At 46.2% G+C, this 18,834-nt stretch overlaps 1 protein-coding gene across 1 annotated transcript in view; it reads right to left on the bottom strand.

Moving 5' to 3' along the window:
• Nucleotides 1–18,834, bottom strand: part of ADAMTS18 (ADAM metallopeptidase with thrombospondin type 1 motif 18) — a 145,930-nt gene that overhangs the window by 74,513 nt on the left and 52,583 nt on the right. The window contains exons 2-4 of the mRNA XM_018061740.1: nucleotides 3,160–3,446; nucleotides 418–611; nucleotides 64–147 (exon numbers count right to left, since the gene is read on the bottom strand). Coding sequence (XP_017917229.1) covers nucleotides 64–147; nucleotides 418–611; nucleotides 3,160–3,421 — 540 coding nt within the window. The 5' untranslated portion in view covers nucleotides 3,422–3,446. The remainder of the gene's footprint in view (nucleotides 1–63; nucleotides 148–417; nucleotides 612–3,159; nucleotides 3,447–18,834) is intronic.

The following is an 18,834-nucleotide window of genomic DNA, read 5'->3' on the forward strand; positions in this document are numbered from 1 at the left end:
TTGCTAAGTGTACCCTGAATGGCAGAATGAATGAAGAAAAAAGAAATGAAGTGTGGCACCTACAGGATCTTGTTCCAGAAGAATGAGGCTCACCACGACAATGTTTATATCACTTCCAATGGTCCCATCTTTAAAGAGGCTGGAAACCTGTTGAAATGAATTGAAATCAGAGAAAAGTTTAAAAAAAATTTTTTTTAAATTTCCAAAACTGCAAGGGAAGATCAATAAGACATATTTATGAGCAAGTATGCATTGATTTGCCCAAATATATTTATGTCGGAAGCCAATTTCCTTCCGACTTAATTTTTTCCGGTACAGTCACGTGGCTGCGTCTGCTGTTTAACTCATGCACGGGAATTCCACGATTCTGAGCTGACTCAGGGAGGCAGAAGGCTGGGGTCCTGACTGTCGCCGTACCATGTTCATGACAGTGAGAATGTACGTGGTGACGTTGGCCTTGCCGTGCTTCTCCACCATCTTCTTGTCTGCCACCACAAGGGTTTCCACGTTGAGGCCCTTCTGTGACTTGCCAGCTGACCTTCTGGGCCGTCCCGAGCTCCCATATTCATCGAACCTGAGATAGGTGTCCTCTGTGGGAGGCTTAGGGGCATCTGCAAGGAACAGAAGAGCATTTGGAAGGGCCGTCAGCAGAGACCAGCGGGGGAGACAGACAGACATCTAAACCAGGGGAGGAGGGAGACACGTAAGGAGCACTTCACTCGTCTCCTGGCCGATGATGCCGCTGCACCTGTTCTGGGATTTGGACCTAATCTGTGGTCAAGAGAGACTCTTTCAGTAGAAGGTGCAATGGGTGAACAGGCAAATGGATTGAGCAACTCAAAAGTGCTCTCCAAAGAGTCAAAGAAAAGCAGCTACAATTCTAGCTGGAAGCGTGGGTCAAGAAAAATCAGTATTGTGGGAAGAATCTTTACAAACATACAACGCGCATTTTATTTTATTGCTTAGAAACTGCAGACACAGACATTTTCCTTTGCTTCTGAATTCATTATCACACTTTGTATTGCTGTTGTTCTTGTTCAGTCGCTAAGTCATGTCTGACTGTCGGCAACTCCATAGGCTACAGCAGGCCGGGATTCCCTGTCCTCCGCTATCTCCCGGAATTTGCTCAATGTCATGTCCATTGAGTCGGTGATGCTATCCAACCATCTCATCCTCTGCTGCCCCTTCTTTTTTTCTATATACAGTTCGTATATGATTTTCTAACTGAAGCTTACAAATATGTATCCTGTAGAATGCTGCCCACGTTCTTGTTTCATCAAGACAAACTTTAATAGAGTACGAAATGAGTGGTCAATAGGACTCTTTGACCCAATATTAATTTAGGTGCTGTGGAAACAGAATGGTCAGAAGTGATATTTTTAAATTCTATGAAATGCTTTGTCATAGATTAGGTGCAGGCACGGATATTGGCCATAGTGTCTGAGCAGAGACCTCAAAGCACCTGTTAGATTAGGCACTATCCCTTTAGTTAATGGACAGTGACAGATTCAAGGGCTACTGGCTGGGAAAGCTCAGGACTGCATGTACTATAGATCCATGTAATACTGTAACAATTGGCACAGTCATTATAGCGAGGTCAGCTCTCCACAGAGAAAAATGAAATGACCGAATCACTTAGAGCTCGATTTAAAACCTCAACTGGCCACTTTGATACATGACTCTGAGTTTCAGTTTCCTTATCTGTGAAATGAGTATAATATCTAATCATAAAGTTGCTTTAAAGATTAGCTTCTATATTTCATATCAAGTGTGTGTCATTGCCTCTGTGAATATCATCACTATCCTTAATACCACTAGTATTACAAATTCATGCCAAATAGATGTTCCTTAAAAAGGATATTTCAGTAATACCAAATCCCCGAAACCAATTAAAGTGCTAGACACTGTCTTTCACGACCTCTAGTGATCACCCGCTTCCTCTGCTCCCGGGTACCACCCAGCTGCCCTGTCCAACGACATAGTCTCAGGAGCCGTGAGCAGCCTGTGACTCTGAAATGTGGCTGGTGCCATGGAAAGAATGGGATTTTAAATTTTGTTTAATTTTTATTGTTTATTTTATATTTAAAAGACAGTATTTGATTCAGCTATTGAAAAAACTTTACATATGGAACAACTTGACTGTGCACATCTACTTTTCACCTTTAAGTTTTATAAAATCTAGATACAGATTAAGCATTTCTGGTGAGAATTTCCTGCCTGATTTGGAATTGTTCTCTGTAAAATGAATAGATTTCTAAAATTTAATATGAAAAAGAATATAAAATACATCATTTAAATTGGTACTTCATTGGTTGTATTGATGACATACTGAGATGATACTTTGTATATATTGGGTTAAATAAAATATATCATTCATGCTAATTTACCTACTTAAGCATTTTTTAATGTGTCTATTAGAAAATTTAAAATTACATATGGGGCTGATGTTATATTTCTGTTGGACATTGCTGGTATGGAAAATGCAGATGATTGTGCCCAGGTCACAAGCCAAGTCCAAGACTCCCTATGTTCCATCGCCACCTCCGATCAGGTGCCAATATTCTCGTTAACTGGGAAGGCTGTTGAGTTAGTCGCTCGGTCATGCCTGACTCTCTGCAACCCCAGGGACTGTAGCCCGCCAGGCTCCTCTGTCCATGAAATTCTCCAGGTAAGAGAACAGCATCTGGAGTGGGCTGCCAGTCCCTTCTCCAGGGCATCTTCCCGACCCAGGGATTGAACCCGTGTGTCTTGCATGGCAGGCAGATTCTTCACCATCTGAGCCACCAGGGAAGATTCAAATCTTCAAAAAGAATATCTAACCACACCTGGGAATTCATTCACCTCTGATCTCTCTCATCATTTGGAAGACTAGGTCCTTTTCTCATACAGAAAAGATACAGAAACTATAATAATATTGGGACATACAATTAAAAAGATATTAAAAAAGGGGGAAAAAAATCTTTCCAGTTTAACTGAAAAAAAAAAAAGGATCACCTAGTTTTTGTCTGACAGGAGTGATTTCTGGCTCATCTCCAAGATTAACTTCAGTGGGGGCTGAGCATAGCCCAGTTTTATCCTGCAAAGTCAGCACACCCAGTGATGCTTGGGAAAGCCCGTCGAGCGCCCAGAGAGGAAGAGAACAAGAAAAGGTTTCCTTACATACATTTCTTGCGTCGTCCACAAAAATGCTGCGTTTGCAACCTTCCATGATGCTGTTCTCTCTCTGGACTCCAAGAGGTGTGGGGACTGTGACTTGGGGGGTGACCCGCAGGGTTCCGGCCGGAGCGCAGGTAGCCTTGGCAACGCCGGACCTTCTCCTCCGCCGTCCTTTTGTACAGCACGTGAGGATGGTGGCCTGCGGGGGAGCTGTAGTTGTGTTCCTGGGCCAGGAGTTGAGGTAATGGCGAGATGAGGAATTCATTTTTGTGTGTCCTTATGAGGCCTGACTAAAAAGCCAAACACAAAAGAAACATTAGGGACTCCTTGCACCCCTGTTTTGCGCCTGTAGATTTTCAGCAACTTCCTGTGTGCAGGCGTCGCCCTAAGTACTGGGCACAGGCTGTGTCCTTTTATCTGCACCATGAGCAGCTGCAACTGTTCTTACCCCCATTTCACAGGTGAGAAAACTGAGGCCAAGACAGTAAGTAGGAAAGCTAGTATTGGTACCTAGAATTCTCTACTTGGTGGGGCAGTGCTGTTAACTTCTATTCTAGGCAGCTAATCTCGATGTTTGGGACTGAAGGTCTGAGTCATGAGACATTCTGGGATTCTCCACACTTAGGACAGGGCAGATACCATAGTCAACACTGGACACAGTAGTGTATTTAAAAACAGCCCCACCCTCCAAGAGCTTATGGTATAGACAGTAAAAACAGAGACATTCCATCTTGACTTCGTAAGTGCTCAAAAAAAGAACTAGCAAGGATGGGAGAGAGAGGAGTGAGTGACTCTTGGTTATCTTCAAGTGAGGGTCTGGGGAATCTGAAGGGTTACTCCAACATGGACAGACAGACGAGCTAAATCAGGAAGAAAGAGGAGACCAGGACAAGCCCATCCAATCACAACGTCACTTTCAAGTTCACGGCACAATATGTCTTTATACATGAAATTTCAGACAATACACCCCTGCCTTTCCCCCCACATGAGCTGTACTCTCTCTTCTCTGCATTTGTTCAGGATTTCCCTGATCCCCAGGCACTGCTGAGAAAAGTGTGGTCTATGGACCAGCAGCTTAAGCCTCACCAGCACGCTGGTTAGAATTGTGGACTCTCAGGTCTCTCCCCAGACCTGCTGACTCAGAATTTCTGTAGATCCCTGGGTGGTCTGTCTGCCCGGTAACCCTTGAGAAGCACCGCCACAGGCCAGCAGGGCTTCCCAGGTGGCCCTAGTGGTGAAGAACCCGCCTGCCGATGCAGGAGACATAAGAGCTGCAGGTTCGATCCCTGGGTCGGGAAGATCCCCTGGAGGAGGGCGTGGCAACCCACTCCAGTATTCTTGCCTGGAGAATCCCACGGACAGAGGAGCCTGGCGGGCTGCAGTCCATGGGGTTGCAAAGAGTCAGACATGACTGAAGCGACTTAGCACGTATGCACACACGCATAACACAGGCCAGGAGCTCTTAAACTCTGTTGAATGTAGGAATGCCTGCAGATCTTAAATATGTGCCCACACATACCCGGTCACTCACTCCCAGGCGGAATGTCATCCTATCAAAGAGTGACTCTCTTGTGATTCACGCATCAGAATTGTTTAAAATGCCTCCCAACGTACAAACGAGTTTATGACCTAGGTCTTACCTTCCTCAGGTGCAAAACAGAGAGAAATTTTCCTGCCCAGACCACCTAATAAGGGGAGATAAAGTAACCACTGCAGAAACCCTTTACACACTTTCAGTCCCAGTTTAGATGATTGACGATGATGAGTGATTGAATTAACCCACATACACTGAGCGCCAGTGAGGTGCTACGCACTTGTGTAAGGGCTAACATGCACCTGTGCAGGAAATACGCACGCACACCCACGCAGAGCATGCGGCCTACTGGGGAGTCAGGCGTAATATGTAAGGGGGTGCTGGGGTGAGGGCAGGTTACCAAGGGAACAGAGAGAGGTGTGGGGGGCATCACCAGGGGTGTCCCCAGGCCGTACTGTAACCCTCTGTTAGGATCCAGTTTCTCCCTCCTAAAAGGAGCCCCAGCATGTGTGTCTGATCCTGATTCTCCTTGCAGTTTAGGAGTCTGCTACCTTCTTAAAGACTGTCTCGTGGGGACTTCCCTGGTGGTCCAGCGGCTAAGCGTCTGTACTTCCACTGCAGGGGGCAGAGGCTCGATCCCCGGTCAGAGACTAAGATCCCACCTGCCATGCAGTGCTGCCAAAAAATAAAAAACATCCCCAAACAATACAAAACAAACCCCGCCAACAGACAAAGAACAAAGACTGCCTTATGGTCTGCTGTGCCACCACGTCGCTTTCCTTTGTTCAGCAGATACACGCTGAGTATCTAACTCATAGCCCAGATCCAGGCCTTGGTATGAAGAGAAGAGGCAGAAAGTCAGGACACAGTCCACATTCATGCTCTCGTGGAGATGATAGGACAATTAATCAGCAACAAAAATTTGAGGAGGTAAAATCTCACGACCCCAGAAATCCTGCCCCCACGCTGTACCTTCACTCAGGATGGATCTCAGCGCAGTTAGCCCTCTCTGCCCAGCCCAGTGCCAAGCTGCAGACACGCTCATCCCTCGTTAAATGCCCCTCGTCTTCTCCACTACGGTCCCCCGACACCGGCCAGCATCCTCAGCCAAGAGCATCAGCTCACCTCACAGGTGCTGACATCCATCTCAGACCTGATTCCCTTTCCCCGGGTCACAGACCCCTCCATCATCTGCCCCCTCTGGAGCCTGGCAGCTGGGTCTGCCCTCCTCTCCTTCCTACCGTTCTGAACAGGACACTTCTGTGACTTCTTGAATCAGCAAATGCTTTCACCTGAAGGGGTGAAAGCAGCATTTGCCACTCCCAAATGCACCTCCTAGGCATAAGGATTAGCCTGAGCTGGTTAAACAGCAGACACCAGAGGAGCTCTGGGCAGTTAGCAGACGGGAGCCTTTTCTGAGAGCATTTCCCTTCAAAGGGAAATCTCCATGTGTCGGGCCAGGGGTGGGGGCTCCCTCTTCTACCAGGAAGGAGAGGTTGACTGCGACTCCAGAAACTTTTATCTGCTGAGAAGGTTCTGCTTTAAATGTGTGTAACAACCATACCCTTACTTACTGGGCTTTGCCAGGCTCACGTAACTGCCACCCACCCTGTTCTTTCTTTGGTCTTTAGGTATTTAAGGGGGGTGGTCTGGGGGAATTACTCAGCTTTCCTGGGTCTCTCATGTACACAGGAGGTATGTGAAGTGAAGTGTTGGCTGCTCAGCCGTGTCTGATGCTTTACGACCCGTGGACTGTAGCCCACCAGACTCCTCTGTCCATGGGATTCTCCAGGCAAATACTGGAGTGGGTTGCCATGCCCTTCTCCAGGGGATCTTCCCAACCCAGGGATCGAACATGGGTCTCCTGCATTGCAGGCAGATTCTTTACTGTCTGAGCTACCAGGGAAGCCTATATACATGTTATTAAACATCTATCTGCTTTTTTCCTATTAATCTGTCCTTTATTACAATGAGGGTGGGGTGGGGGGGGTGGTTGTTGGTCACAACCAAGAACCTAGAGGGGTAAAGGGAAAATTCTCTTCATTGTCTACACACTCTTAATCAATTTTGCACATCCTTTTCCTTTGCCCGGCCACCTTCTTCCCCCAGAGACTCACTGGTGTGGCCTTCTGGTGCTTTTTGCTTTTGTCTCAGATTAAACAACTTCTTCCCAGAGAGACAGGAGTCAGCACCCTATTGAAAACTACCCTTCCCCATTTCCAGCTATGGTTTATGTGCTGTGCATCCATCTTCAATGAAGGAAACAAGAAGACACAACCTTCCTATCACCTCGACAGAGTTTTAACATCCACATTGTATATGGGCATCCCTGGTGTACGCCACAAATCATCAGTCAATAAATAAATGGCTATCAGGCCACAGACGTGTGGAATAAGTGAACAAGTGACCTGAAAAGTCTCAGAATGGAGCGGATGCTGAAGCTGGGCATGCCAATATCCTCCTCCCTTTCCAGTCAGGGAAACCAGAGCTAGGAAGTGACATGCTCAAATTCATAAACACCACGAACTCTTTCTCTATTGCAGATGGTGTAAGCAGACTGATTATGGGTTTCCCAGAGAAAGAGAACCAGGCGTGGCTTTCTTGACATAAGGGAAGCCATTTTGGCCTAAGGCATTTTGTGATCTAAGCCCAGTCACCCTGCTTGCCCTTGAACAGGTCTTGGTAGTCAATGATCTTACAGGAATCAAGAAAGGCAGGCGGCCAAACAATACTGCAGTGACAAAGCAGGCTCTCAGTTCCTCCTCAAGGGGTATGCATAGCCTTTATCTTTGAGGTCCATGGCATTGAAGGCCCCCACCCAGGTGCAGGATGGAATGGTGACGTTGGCCCTCTTGACTTCAATCAACTAAAGCATGGACCTTGGCCTCAGTGCTACACTGAATTCTCCTCTGCCCAAGCTCCCTCATGAATAAGCATGTACCATTAGCTTCTGAATTCTTCTCTGCCCAAGCTCCCTCATGAATATGCATGCACCATTAGCTTCGAATTCTCCAGTTTTGCTTTTCAGGGAAAGATCCCTGCAGAGAAGGCAATGGCACCCCACTCCAGTACCCTTGCCTGGAAAATCCCATGGATGGAGGAGCCTGGTAGGCTGCAGTCCATGGGGTCGCACAGAGTCAGACACGACTGAAGGAACTTAGCAGCAGCAGCAACAACAAAATCCCTGATGCTTTGGGAAAGACCCCTAGTGTGCTCCTTACTTGCTGCAAATAATAATAAATCCTTCCTTCTCCCCATCTTCTCCCAACGTGGCTGGGACTATTGGCTGGATATCCACCAAGAGGCAAACCCAGTTTTGGGGGAACAATGTGAAGCCAGGAGCCCCCCATCCCTGGAACCCCTATTTAAACCTCAAGGCCACCTATGGGGCATTCAGCTGGAAGTCCAGGTAGAATTCAGGCCTCCTTTCCCAGCAGGGCCCTCACATCTAAGCCCCCGCACCCAGTGCCCTCACCTCTCCAAACTGCATGAAGACAAAAGACCCCACTTACAGCCCAGACGACAGAGTGAACAGCTAAAGAGGAAAAAAAAAATAGAGAACTATCCATGAAGGCCCTCCAGCCTTACTAACTTCCTGACTTGGTTCAACTCATATCAAAGGCTTAAGCCACTCAACTGCCTTAACTGGAGGAACCGGTTTGGAAGCTTTCTCTTTACTCTGTATTTCTTGAGAACTGTGGGCATCTCAAATGTAGAGTGACTTCTAAGAAAGCAATTAAAAAAAAAATAGCCTCTTATATCGGGACCAACACAGCCCTCCATATTTAATCCAGTTTTGGGCGGCAAGGACAGAACTCCAGAGCGATTCTTTACAACAAAACAAGGATTTTACAGGGCTGCATGTTAAGGAAGACAAATATTCCTTTTGGGGAGTTTAGTCTCATGGAAAATAATGGAGTCTAACCAAAAATACTTTTTATGGTTTAAAACATAAACCTAGTACCTTGAAGAGGAGCCACCTATTTAACTATAGAATGTGTGAAGCATTTTGAGTGACTGAACACATGTGATGTTTTTGACGAAATGTGGCCTGGAAGACAAGACCTCTGGTCCCAACAGGCTTCCAATTAAATGGGCAAAGCAGGGGTGAAACGGGGAAGATCACAAACAAACATTCCGTCGTGTCGAGTGTGGAGGGAAAAAAAGCAGGATCCTGTGAGTGAGAGTCGCTCAGTCATGTCCGACTCTTTGCAACCCCATGGACTATACAGTTTGTGGAATTCTCCAGGCCAGAATACTAGAGTGGGTAGCCTTTCCCTTCTCCAGGGGATCTTCCCAACCCAGGGATCGAGCTCGGGTCTCTCGCATTGCAGGTGGATTCTTTACCAGCTGAGTGACAAGGAAAGTCCATGATTCTACGGGAGAGATAAGATCAAAGAGTGAGCGGAGAGGAGAGACCGATTTTGGAAGTTAAAAAAAATTTTTTTAATTGAAATACAGTTGATTTACAATATTTTGGGTGCAGAGCAAAGTGATTGAGTAATATACATATGCATACACACACACACACACACACACATATGCACATATGTATGTGTGTGTGTTCAGTTGCTCAGTCACGTCCAACACTTTGTGACACTATGGACTGTAGCCTGCCAGACTCCTCTGTCTATGGAATTTCCCAGGCAAGAATACTGCAGTGGGTGGGTGTTAAGTCCTTGGAGGAGGCATGGCAACCCACTCCAGTACTTTTGCCTGGAGAATCCTGTGGACAGAGGAGCCTGGCGGACTCCAGTCCATAGGGTTGCAAAGAGTTGGGCAGGACTGAAGTGAAAGCATGCGCCCACAGTAAATGTGAACACAAAAAAAGAGTCATGGCTTTAAAAAAGAAAGTTAGGGACGCGAGAGGATATGAGGAATAGAGAGACAGACTCCAGGTGAAAAGCTGTGGATCCGTTTCCGGTCCCGTGGCCAGAGATGAGTCGAAGTCTGATGACACAATGCTGAGAGCATATGGACCCTAACAACTTCCTCAGTTCTCTACAAAGTGCGTCATTCTAAGAAACTGAAATAGAATTTTCTGCCATCTGCCTCTACACACGCAGAGCTGGTTTAACAGACAACTGGGACAGGCCCTCACATGTGGACACATTTTGAAAAAAGAATGTGTGTTCAGGACTCCACATTACTGTCAAAGGGGGAAAAAATCTCCTATACTTTGGGACAAAAAAAAACCCCAAAATAGTTATGTCAACAAAAATCTATCATTTCTCATCCATTCATTGATATTAATATGAACATCAGCAGGACTCCAATACAAATACAATGTGGAAGGGGATTTATGCTTTCCAGATTCGTATCCACAGCAATCTTTCTTCAGAAATCTGTAAAGCCCAGTCCATCAACATTTAATCAGATACCACCAATACCCTCACATTGCTCACAGACTGGAGACAGAGGGGTACGAAGCTAACAAGAGCACCAACACACAGTATTTTCAACCCGGTGAAGTGCACTTTCCAGCTGTTATCTCCTGAGGAAGTTTACACACCTCTCAAGAACAAACCCCTCATTTCCCAAGTCCCAGATGTGTAAAAGGAGAGTAATAGCATCTCCCTTGGCAGGTTTTCAGAGAATTAACTGAGTTAATACTTTTAAAGTGCTAAAAGCAGTGCCTGGGGCAGAAAACACTCCAAGTGTGTTTACTGTTACAATGATTATATTTGATCAGATGAGGGAAGAGAGCCTTTTTCTAAGTGTGTATTATCACTGTCCCCTTCAATTGGACCTGCAATTCTGGGAAGTGGTATCAGTGTTCTGTTATTGATGAAAACAATGAAAGGACGAAATGCACACATGCTCAAAAACGCGCTCAGTCTGAGTGAGCAGTCACGATCTGCGCTTCAACATTTATACATTAATCCAAGTGGTTTAATCACAATCAGTAGATACTCTCCCCGCCACCCCATCGGCCTTTCTGGCCCCATCTGGTGGACCATTTCACCGTTTTCTGCATACCAGACACTCTGCAAAGCACTCTACCTGCAAAATCTCATCGCACTCCCACGACAGTTCTGTCTGATGGGTGCTTTACCTCTCGTATTCCAGGGCCGCCTGAGCGCTCAACCTTTCCTCAGTCTTAAACACTCATCCTATTTGTGGCCGTTTAGTTGTTTCAGTCGTGTCCGACTCTTTGCAACTCTAGGGACTGTAGGCCGCCAGGCTGCTCTGTCCATGGGGTTTTCCAGGCAAGAGTACTGGACTGGGTTGCCGTGTGCTCCTGCAGGGGATCTTTATGACCCAGGGATTGAAGCCATGTCTCCTGCATTGGCAGGAGGTTTTACTTCCCACAGAGCCACCAAGGAAGCACACACATCCTATTAGGAGTCAGGGAAAGTTCCAGAAACACTGAATTGAAATGTACTGACAGTACAACTTAGATGTTCACACACACACACACACACACACACACACACACAGAGGTAAACAGGTAAAGTGATGGACATATAAACTTAATGGGGCGAACAACTACGGCACAGCCACGGATGTCAGGGTATGTAGCGCTCAACTCTTTGGGAGAGGTATACACAGATTGATAAGGAAAAGAAACCATATCTTCCCAGCCCTTCAGACAGCTAATTATGCTCAGTCGTGTCTAACTCCGTGACCCTTTGGACTGTAGCCTGCCAGGCTCCTCCATCGATGGGAATTTTCAGGCAAGAATACTGGATTGGGTTGCCACTTCCTCCTCCAGAGGATCTTCCTAACCCAGGAATCAAGCCCACGTCTCCTTCACCTCCTGCACTGCAGGCGGATTCTTTACCCCTGAGCCACCGGGCAAGCCTATACGTTGACAAGCGACAGGAAGGACAGATGACGAAGCCGCATGGCCCTTACAAGCGGTCATGAAGATCAAGGCAGGAGCCATCCGACAGCCTCGTGTCACGGGACCCTCTGTTCCAGGCCGCCCTCGAGCATCAGATCATCTCAAAGGAAGCTTAAGGAAGCATGCCATTTGGCAGGCATGGGACTGCTGTAACGGCTGTTGGGGAATTGTGAGGGCCCAAGTGGAAAGAGCTGGCATGTCTGGGTTTCATAGAAACCAGACTTGCCGCAAACTTCACATGGGACCATGCGGCCAGCCCTTGCCCCACATCACCAGAGGCTTTGGTGCTGTGTCTGCTGGTAACAGTCCTCCTCCTTCACACATCGCGTCAGCATCCTCTGGAAGATGGGGGAGGAGAGTAGGCTAAATGTCTGGGAGGAGATGCTCAGAACTAACACCCAACTTGTGTTTTCAATGGCAATTTCAGAATCGAAATCTGTGTTCCCAAGCTCAATACTCCATCTTCTTCGAACAGCACCCTACCGACATGCACATTTCTGTCGCAATTCTCACAACACTGACCTTAGCACTCCAGCTCAGTCCTGTTTCACCCCAGGTGGAGAGCTGAAGCAGCAGTCTCCTATTTCACCACGCTGTTGGCAATCCCTACCCTCTTCTGCTCTGGACACACTTTTCTCAAGCATCAGTTTGAAGAGGTTCACATTCAAGCTGTTATCACAAGATAAGTGCTGGAACAAGGAATGTGAGATTCACACCACTTTAGTCTAGTCCACTCTAAAGACCAAAGATGGGCGGGTCATGGTGGAGAGGTCTGACAAAACATGGTCCACTGGAGAAGGGAATGGCAAACCACTTCAGTATTCTTGCCTGGAGAACCCCATGAACAGTATGAAAAGGCAAAAAGATAGGACACTGAAAGATGAACTCCCCAGGTCGGTAGGTGCCCAATATGCTACTGGAGAGAAGTGGAGAAATAAACCCAGAAAGAATGAAGGGATGGAGCTAAAGCAAAACAACACCCAGTTGTGGATGTGACTGGTGATGGAAGTAAAGTCTGATGCTGTAACAAATGTTAGGTCCATGAATCAAGCCAATTGGAAGTGGTCAAACAGGAGATATCAAGAGTGAATGTCAACATCCTAGGAATCAGCGAACTAAAATGAACTGGAATGGGTGAATTTAACTCAGATGACCATTATATCTACTACTGCGGGCTAGAATCCCTCAGAAGAAATGGAGTAGCCATCATGGTCAACAAAAGAGTCCAAAATGCAGTACTTGGATGCAATCTCAAAAACGAAAGAATGATCTCTGTTCGTTTCCAAGGCAAACCAAGGTAATCCAAGTCTATGCCCCAACTAGTAATGCTGAAGAAGTTGAAGTTGAATGGTTCTATGAACACCCAAAGACTTTCTAGAACTAACACCCAAAAAGGATGCCCTTTTCACTATACGGGCCTGGTAATGCAAAAGTGGGAAGTCAAGAGATACCTGGAGTAACAGGGAAATTTGGCCTTGGAGTATGGAATGAAGCAGGGCAAAGGCTAAGTTTTGCAAGAAAAACGCACTGGTCATAGCAAACATCCTCTTCCAACAACACAAGAGAAGACTCTACACATGGACATTACCAGATGGTCAATACCAAAATCAGATTGATTATATTATTTGCAGCCAAAGATGGAGAAGCTCTATACAGTCAGCCAAAACAAGATTAGGGCTGACTATGGCTCAAATCATGAACTCCTTATTGCCAAATTCAGACTGAAACTGAAGAAAGTAGGGAAAACCACTAGACCATTCAGGTATGACCTAAATCAAACAAACCCCTTACAGCGGAAGTGAGAAACAGATTCAAGGGGTTAGATCTGATAGACAGAGTGCCTGAAGAACTATGGACGGAAGTTCAAGACATTTTACAGGAGACAGGGATCAAGACCATCCCCAAAAGAGAGAAATGTGAAAAGGCAAATGGCTGTCTGAGAAGGCCTTACAAATAGCTGAGAAAAGAAGAGGAGTGAAAGGCAAAGAAGAAAGGAAAGATATACCCATTTGAATGCAGAGTTCCAAAGAAGAGCAAGAAGAGACAAGAAAGCCTTCCTCAGTGATCAGTGCAAAGAAATAGAGGAAAACAACAGAATGGGAAAGACTAGAGATCTCTTCAAGAAAATTAGAGATACCAAGGGAACATTTCATGCAAAGATGGGCTCAATAAAGGACAGAAGTGGTATGGACCTAACAGAAGCAGAAGATATTAAGAAGAGGTGGCAAGAATACACAGAAGAACTGTACAAAAAGAACTTCACAACCAAGATAACCACAATGGTGTGATCACTCACCTAGAGCCAGACATCCTGGAATGTGAGGTCAAGTGGGCCTTATGAACAAAGCTAGTAGAGGTGATGGAATTCCAGCTGAGCTATTTCAAATAAAAGATGATGCTGTGAAAGTGCTGCACTCAATATGCCAACAAATTTGGAAAACTCAGCAGTGGCCACAGGACTGGAAAAGGTCCATTGTCATCCCAATCCCAAAGAAAGGCAATGCCAAAGAATGTTCAAACAATTGCACTCATCTCAAACACTAGAAAGGTAATGCTCAAAATTCTCCAAGCCAGGTTTCAACAGTATGTGAATCAAGAACTTCCAGATGTTCAAGCTGGATTTAGAAAAGGCAGAGGAACCAGAGATCAAATTGCCAACATCTGCTGGATCATCGAAAAAGCGAGAGTTCCAGAAAAACATCTACTTCTGCTTTACTGACTACACCAAAGCCTTCGACTGTGTGGATTACAAAAAACTGTGGAAAATTCTTGAATAGGTGGGAATACCAGACCACCTGACTTGCCTCCTGAGAAATCTGTATGCAGGTCAAGAAGCAACAGTTAGAACTGGACATGGAACAACAGACTGGTTCCAAATCAGGAAAGGAGCAGGTCAAGGCTGTATATTGTCACCCTGCTTATTTAACTTATATGCAGTGTACATCATGAGAAATGCTGGGCTGGATGAAGCACAAGCTGGAATCAAGACTGCCTGGAGAAATATCAATAACCTCAGACACCACAGTTATGGCAGAAAGTGAAGAAGAACTAAAGAGCCTCTTGATGAAAGAGGAGAGTGAAAAAGTTGGCTTAAAGCTCAACATTCAGAAAACTAAGATCATGGCATCCGGTCCCATCACTTCATGGGAAATAGATGGGGAAACAGTGGAAACAGTGACAGACTTTATTTTCTTGGGCTCCAAAATCACTGCAGATAGTGACTGCAGCCATGAAATTAAAAGAACATGCTCCTTGGAAGAAAAGTTATGACCAACCTAGACAGAATATTAAACAGCAGAGACATTACTTTGCCAACAAAGGTCTGTCTAGTCAAAGCTATGGTTTTTCCAGTAGTCACGTATGGATGTGAGAGTCGGACCATAAAGAAAACTGAGCACCGAAGAATTAATGCTTTTCAACTGTGGTGTTTGAGAGTCCCTTGGACTGCAAGGAGATCCAACTAGTCTATCCTAAAGGAGATCAGTCCTGAATATTCATTGGAAGGACTGATGCTGAAGCTGAAACTCCAATACTTTGGCCACCTGATGCAAAGAGCTGACTCATTAGAAAAGACTCTGATGCTGGGAAAGATTGAAGGTGGGAGAAGAAGGGGACAACAGAGGATGAGGTGGTTGGATGGCATCACCGACTCAACAGACATGAGTTTGGGTTAGCTCCGGGAGTTGGTGATGGACAGGGAAGCCTGGAGTGCTGTGGTCCGTGGGGTTGTGAAGCTCAGCCCATGCCTGAGCGACTGAACTGATCTGAACTCTAAAGCCATCGCTCAGTGGCCTGTCTATTCACCTGCCACCCTCTTCTACTGAACTGCAGGTACGATGGCTGCATTGCTCATCCATCAACGAGACAGCCCACCCTTCCCAGGCTGTGGTGAGTGCTGTCTGGTTTGTTTCGAATGATCTCTTCTCAGCTACTTCACTTCATTTCATGTTTTTTGCCTAAGGGTGATCTCTTCGAACTCTTCCATAAACACAAAGCCGACCTTGTCATTCTTCATTTCAGTTTCATTTTTTTGTACAGTCCTGATCCCTACTTGATGGTCCATCGTGTAGCTGTCTGTGTATCTGTTTATTGTCTGTTTTTCCTATTAGCTTCCTAAAGCCTAGGTCTTGTCTCTCTCTTGCTAATTTTCATGTGACCAGTGTTTACCACACAACTGTAACAGTGAAAGTGTTAGTCACTCAGTCATGTCTGACTCCTTGTGACCCCGTGGACTGTAGCCCACCAGGGTCCTCTGTCCGTGGGATTCTCCAGGCATGAATACTGGAGTGGGTTGCCATTTCCTTCTTCAGTGGATCTTCCTGACCCAGGGATCAAACCTGGGTCTCCCACACTGCAGGCAGACTCTTTACCATATGAGCCAGCAGTGCTCAGTCAATACTGGCCCAAAATTTCATCTGGTTTTCCAGTCCAATGTTACCAAAATCTGAATGAACTTTTTGGACAAGCCAATGGTGGCGTTAGTGGTATAGAGCCCACCTGCCAATGCAGGAGACATAAGAGACGCAGGTTCTGTTGCTCAGCCAGGAAAATCCTCTGGAGGAGGAAATGGCAACCTGCTCCTCTATTCTTGCCTGGAGAATTTCATCGACAGAGGAGCCTGGTGGGCTACAGTCCATGAGACAGCAAAAAGTGGGACAAGACTGAGCGCACACACACAGTATGGAATTGTGGCATTGTGGAACTAAGCAATGAGCTAGAAACAAGGCAACATGCTTGGTACTGTGAGAGACAAAAAATAAAAAAATAAAACAAGCAAGACACTGATGCCTGCACTCAAGGATGTGCGGCTGCAACAGGAGACAAACATGTCACCGGTTACCTAGATGCGTCCTTTTCCTTATTTACCTCCTGGCTCGCCTCTCAAGCAGGCTTCTCACCATCCTGCAAGGAATGAGAGAACACAGAAAATTCTGTGGGAATAGAAAGTCTGGGCACACCACCTTTGAGGATAATATTCCAACTCTTGTATTGGACAGTGAGGGATGGTTGAAGATTCTGAAGGAAAAAACTCTAAGGACTGATCTGCGGAATAGAAAACTGGCTGGACCCAGGATGTCAGGACTCTTGGCCTCCTGTAACAGCGAAGGAAAAACTGACTTGACCCCGTTGTATTCTGCCTGGCATTATTGTGAAATGTCTCCAAAATTTAGACAAGAAGTGAGCTCACATTAGCTGACATCTACCTAGTTTGTCAATTCTTGTTATACACCATCTTTGGCTTTGGATTTCTTTTTCATTTTTCAAAGAGCCTAAATATTATAGCTAGAGCTATTCCGGTATTGAAACCTAAACTCTCAGGATCAATTAAGATGAATATTTTCATATAAGGTTAGTATCCCAGGCTATCAAAAATTCAATTCCTCACTATCTGAAAATAACGAATATATTATTGGTATCTTTTGCTATTTAAATTATCACTATCCGAATTTACTTGGTTTCTGAGTTTGGAGAGTAATGCATTTATGCGGTGGTGGTGGTGGTTTACTCACTAAGTTGTGGCCGACTCCTGCGGCCCCATGGATTGTAGCCCGCCAGGCTCCTCTGTCCATGGGATTCACCAGGCAAGAATACTAGAGCGGGTTGCCATTTCCTTTCCCAGGGGATCTTCCCGACCCAGGAATTAAACCTGGGTTTCCTGCATGGCGGGCAGATTCTTTACCAACTGAGCTATGAAGGAAGCCCAGTGTATTTATGCAGCTGGTGCTTAATACATGTTTGCTGTAAAACAGTGATTTTCCTACAAGGAACACTTGACAGGGGTCTCATGACTCAGCTGGAGCTGTATAAATAACGTCCACTTTTTTGCAAGGCAGCGGAGCAACCATTTCTGGAATAAGTGATGCTCCTCCATTCCCAAGGCCTGTTGATGCACAGCATCAGGGAGACACATGTTTTTACTTGTTTCTATAGTGGTGATCATTAATGTCAAGCTCTCCTCCCCACCTTTCCTTGCCTCCCTTGGAACTGACAGCATCCATTTGTTACAAAGACAGCTGGAGCTGGAAGCCATGCCAGTAACCAGCTGTTAGTGACAGTGATGAAGTCTGCCACGCGGCAGCATCCCATTGGACAGATGCACAGAGGAGCCGGATGATTGACAGGACTTCCCAAGTTCTCCTGGCGGTAGGGTGTAAGAGCCAGGGGTGGACACCATACTGGAAACGCCTGGTCCCAATTTTCCTCCACTATTCATCTTCTCCGTTCCCTCCTCACCCCCTACCTTAAGGTAAAACCAAGGAAAATAATCACAGGATTATGGGATGGTAGCGATCGTGTACTTCATCCTCCTGGATTTACAGGGAAAGGAAATGAGGTCGAGGGAGAACAAAGGGAGTACCCCAGATCTCACCACTTAGGAGCAGCATGTTTTTCTGCTTCTCGTCACCTTCGCGAAGAGATGAGACTTAAGGGCCCTTCCACATCTGAAAGTCTACTCTTTGGATCAGTTGGTATGACACGCAGGGGGCTTCCCTGGTGGCTCAGCAGCAAAGGATGAGCCTGCCAATGCAGGAGACGTGTGTTTGAACCCTGAGTCGGGAAGGTCCCCTGGAGAAGGAAACGGCAACCCGCTCCAGTACTCTTCCCTGGGAAATCCCATGGACAGAGAAGCCTGGCAGGACACAGTCCACAGGCTCACAAACGTGTGGGACATGACTGAGCAACTAAACAACGTGCGTGACACGCAGGTAACTTACTGTCGTGCTGAAAACAACTTCTGCATAAGATCGCATAAGCTGGCTGGAGAGCCTGGCACACACGGGAGAGTAAACGTGTTTACTGAGAGTAGTAATAGTTTAGTCGCTAAGTCGCGTCCGACTCTTGCGACCCCATGGACTGTAGCCCACCAGGCTCCTCTGTCCATGGGATTCTCCAGGCAAGAATACTGGAGTGGATTGCCATTTCCTTCTCCAGGGGACCTTCCTGACCCAGGAATTGAACCTGGGTCTCCTGAACTGCAGGCAGATTCTTTACCAACTGAGCTACGAGGGAAGCCCGTTTTCTGATGGTGCTAATATCAGAGCCCATTCACAGCCCTGAGATCTGATCTTCAACCTGGCTGAACTCTCAGCTTAAAGAGGCAGACACCTGTCCCCAACTTAGCCCTTTTAGAGTCTAAATTTCTAGAGTCTGAAAAGCAATCTTCTAGAACACTTTTCCAGTTTATTACAGTCTCCACCATCCCCACTGTCCCATGTCTCTTGTGACACCAACAGCCTGGCTCCTGCAGGCATCTGGCTTTGTGACCTCTGCCCTAATCCAATTTACACTCAACGTG

Source organism: Capra hircus, chromosome 18, assembly GCF_001704415.2.
Source record: "Capra hircus breed San Clemente chromosome 18, ASM170441v1, whole genome shotgun sequence".
Classification (NCBI taxonomy): Eukaryota; Metazoa; Chordata; class Mammalia; order Artiodactyla; family Bovidae; genus Capra; species Capra hircus.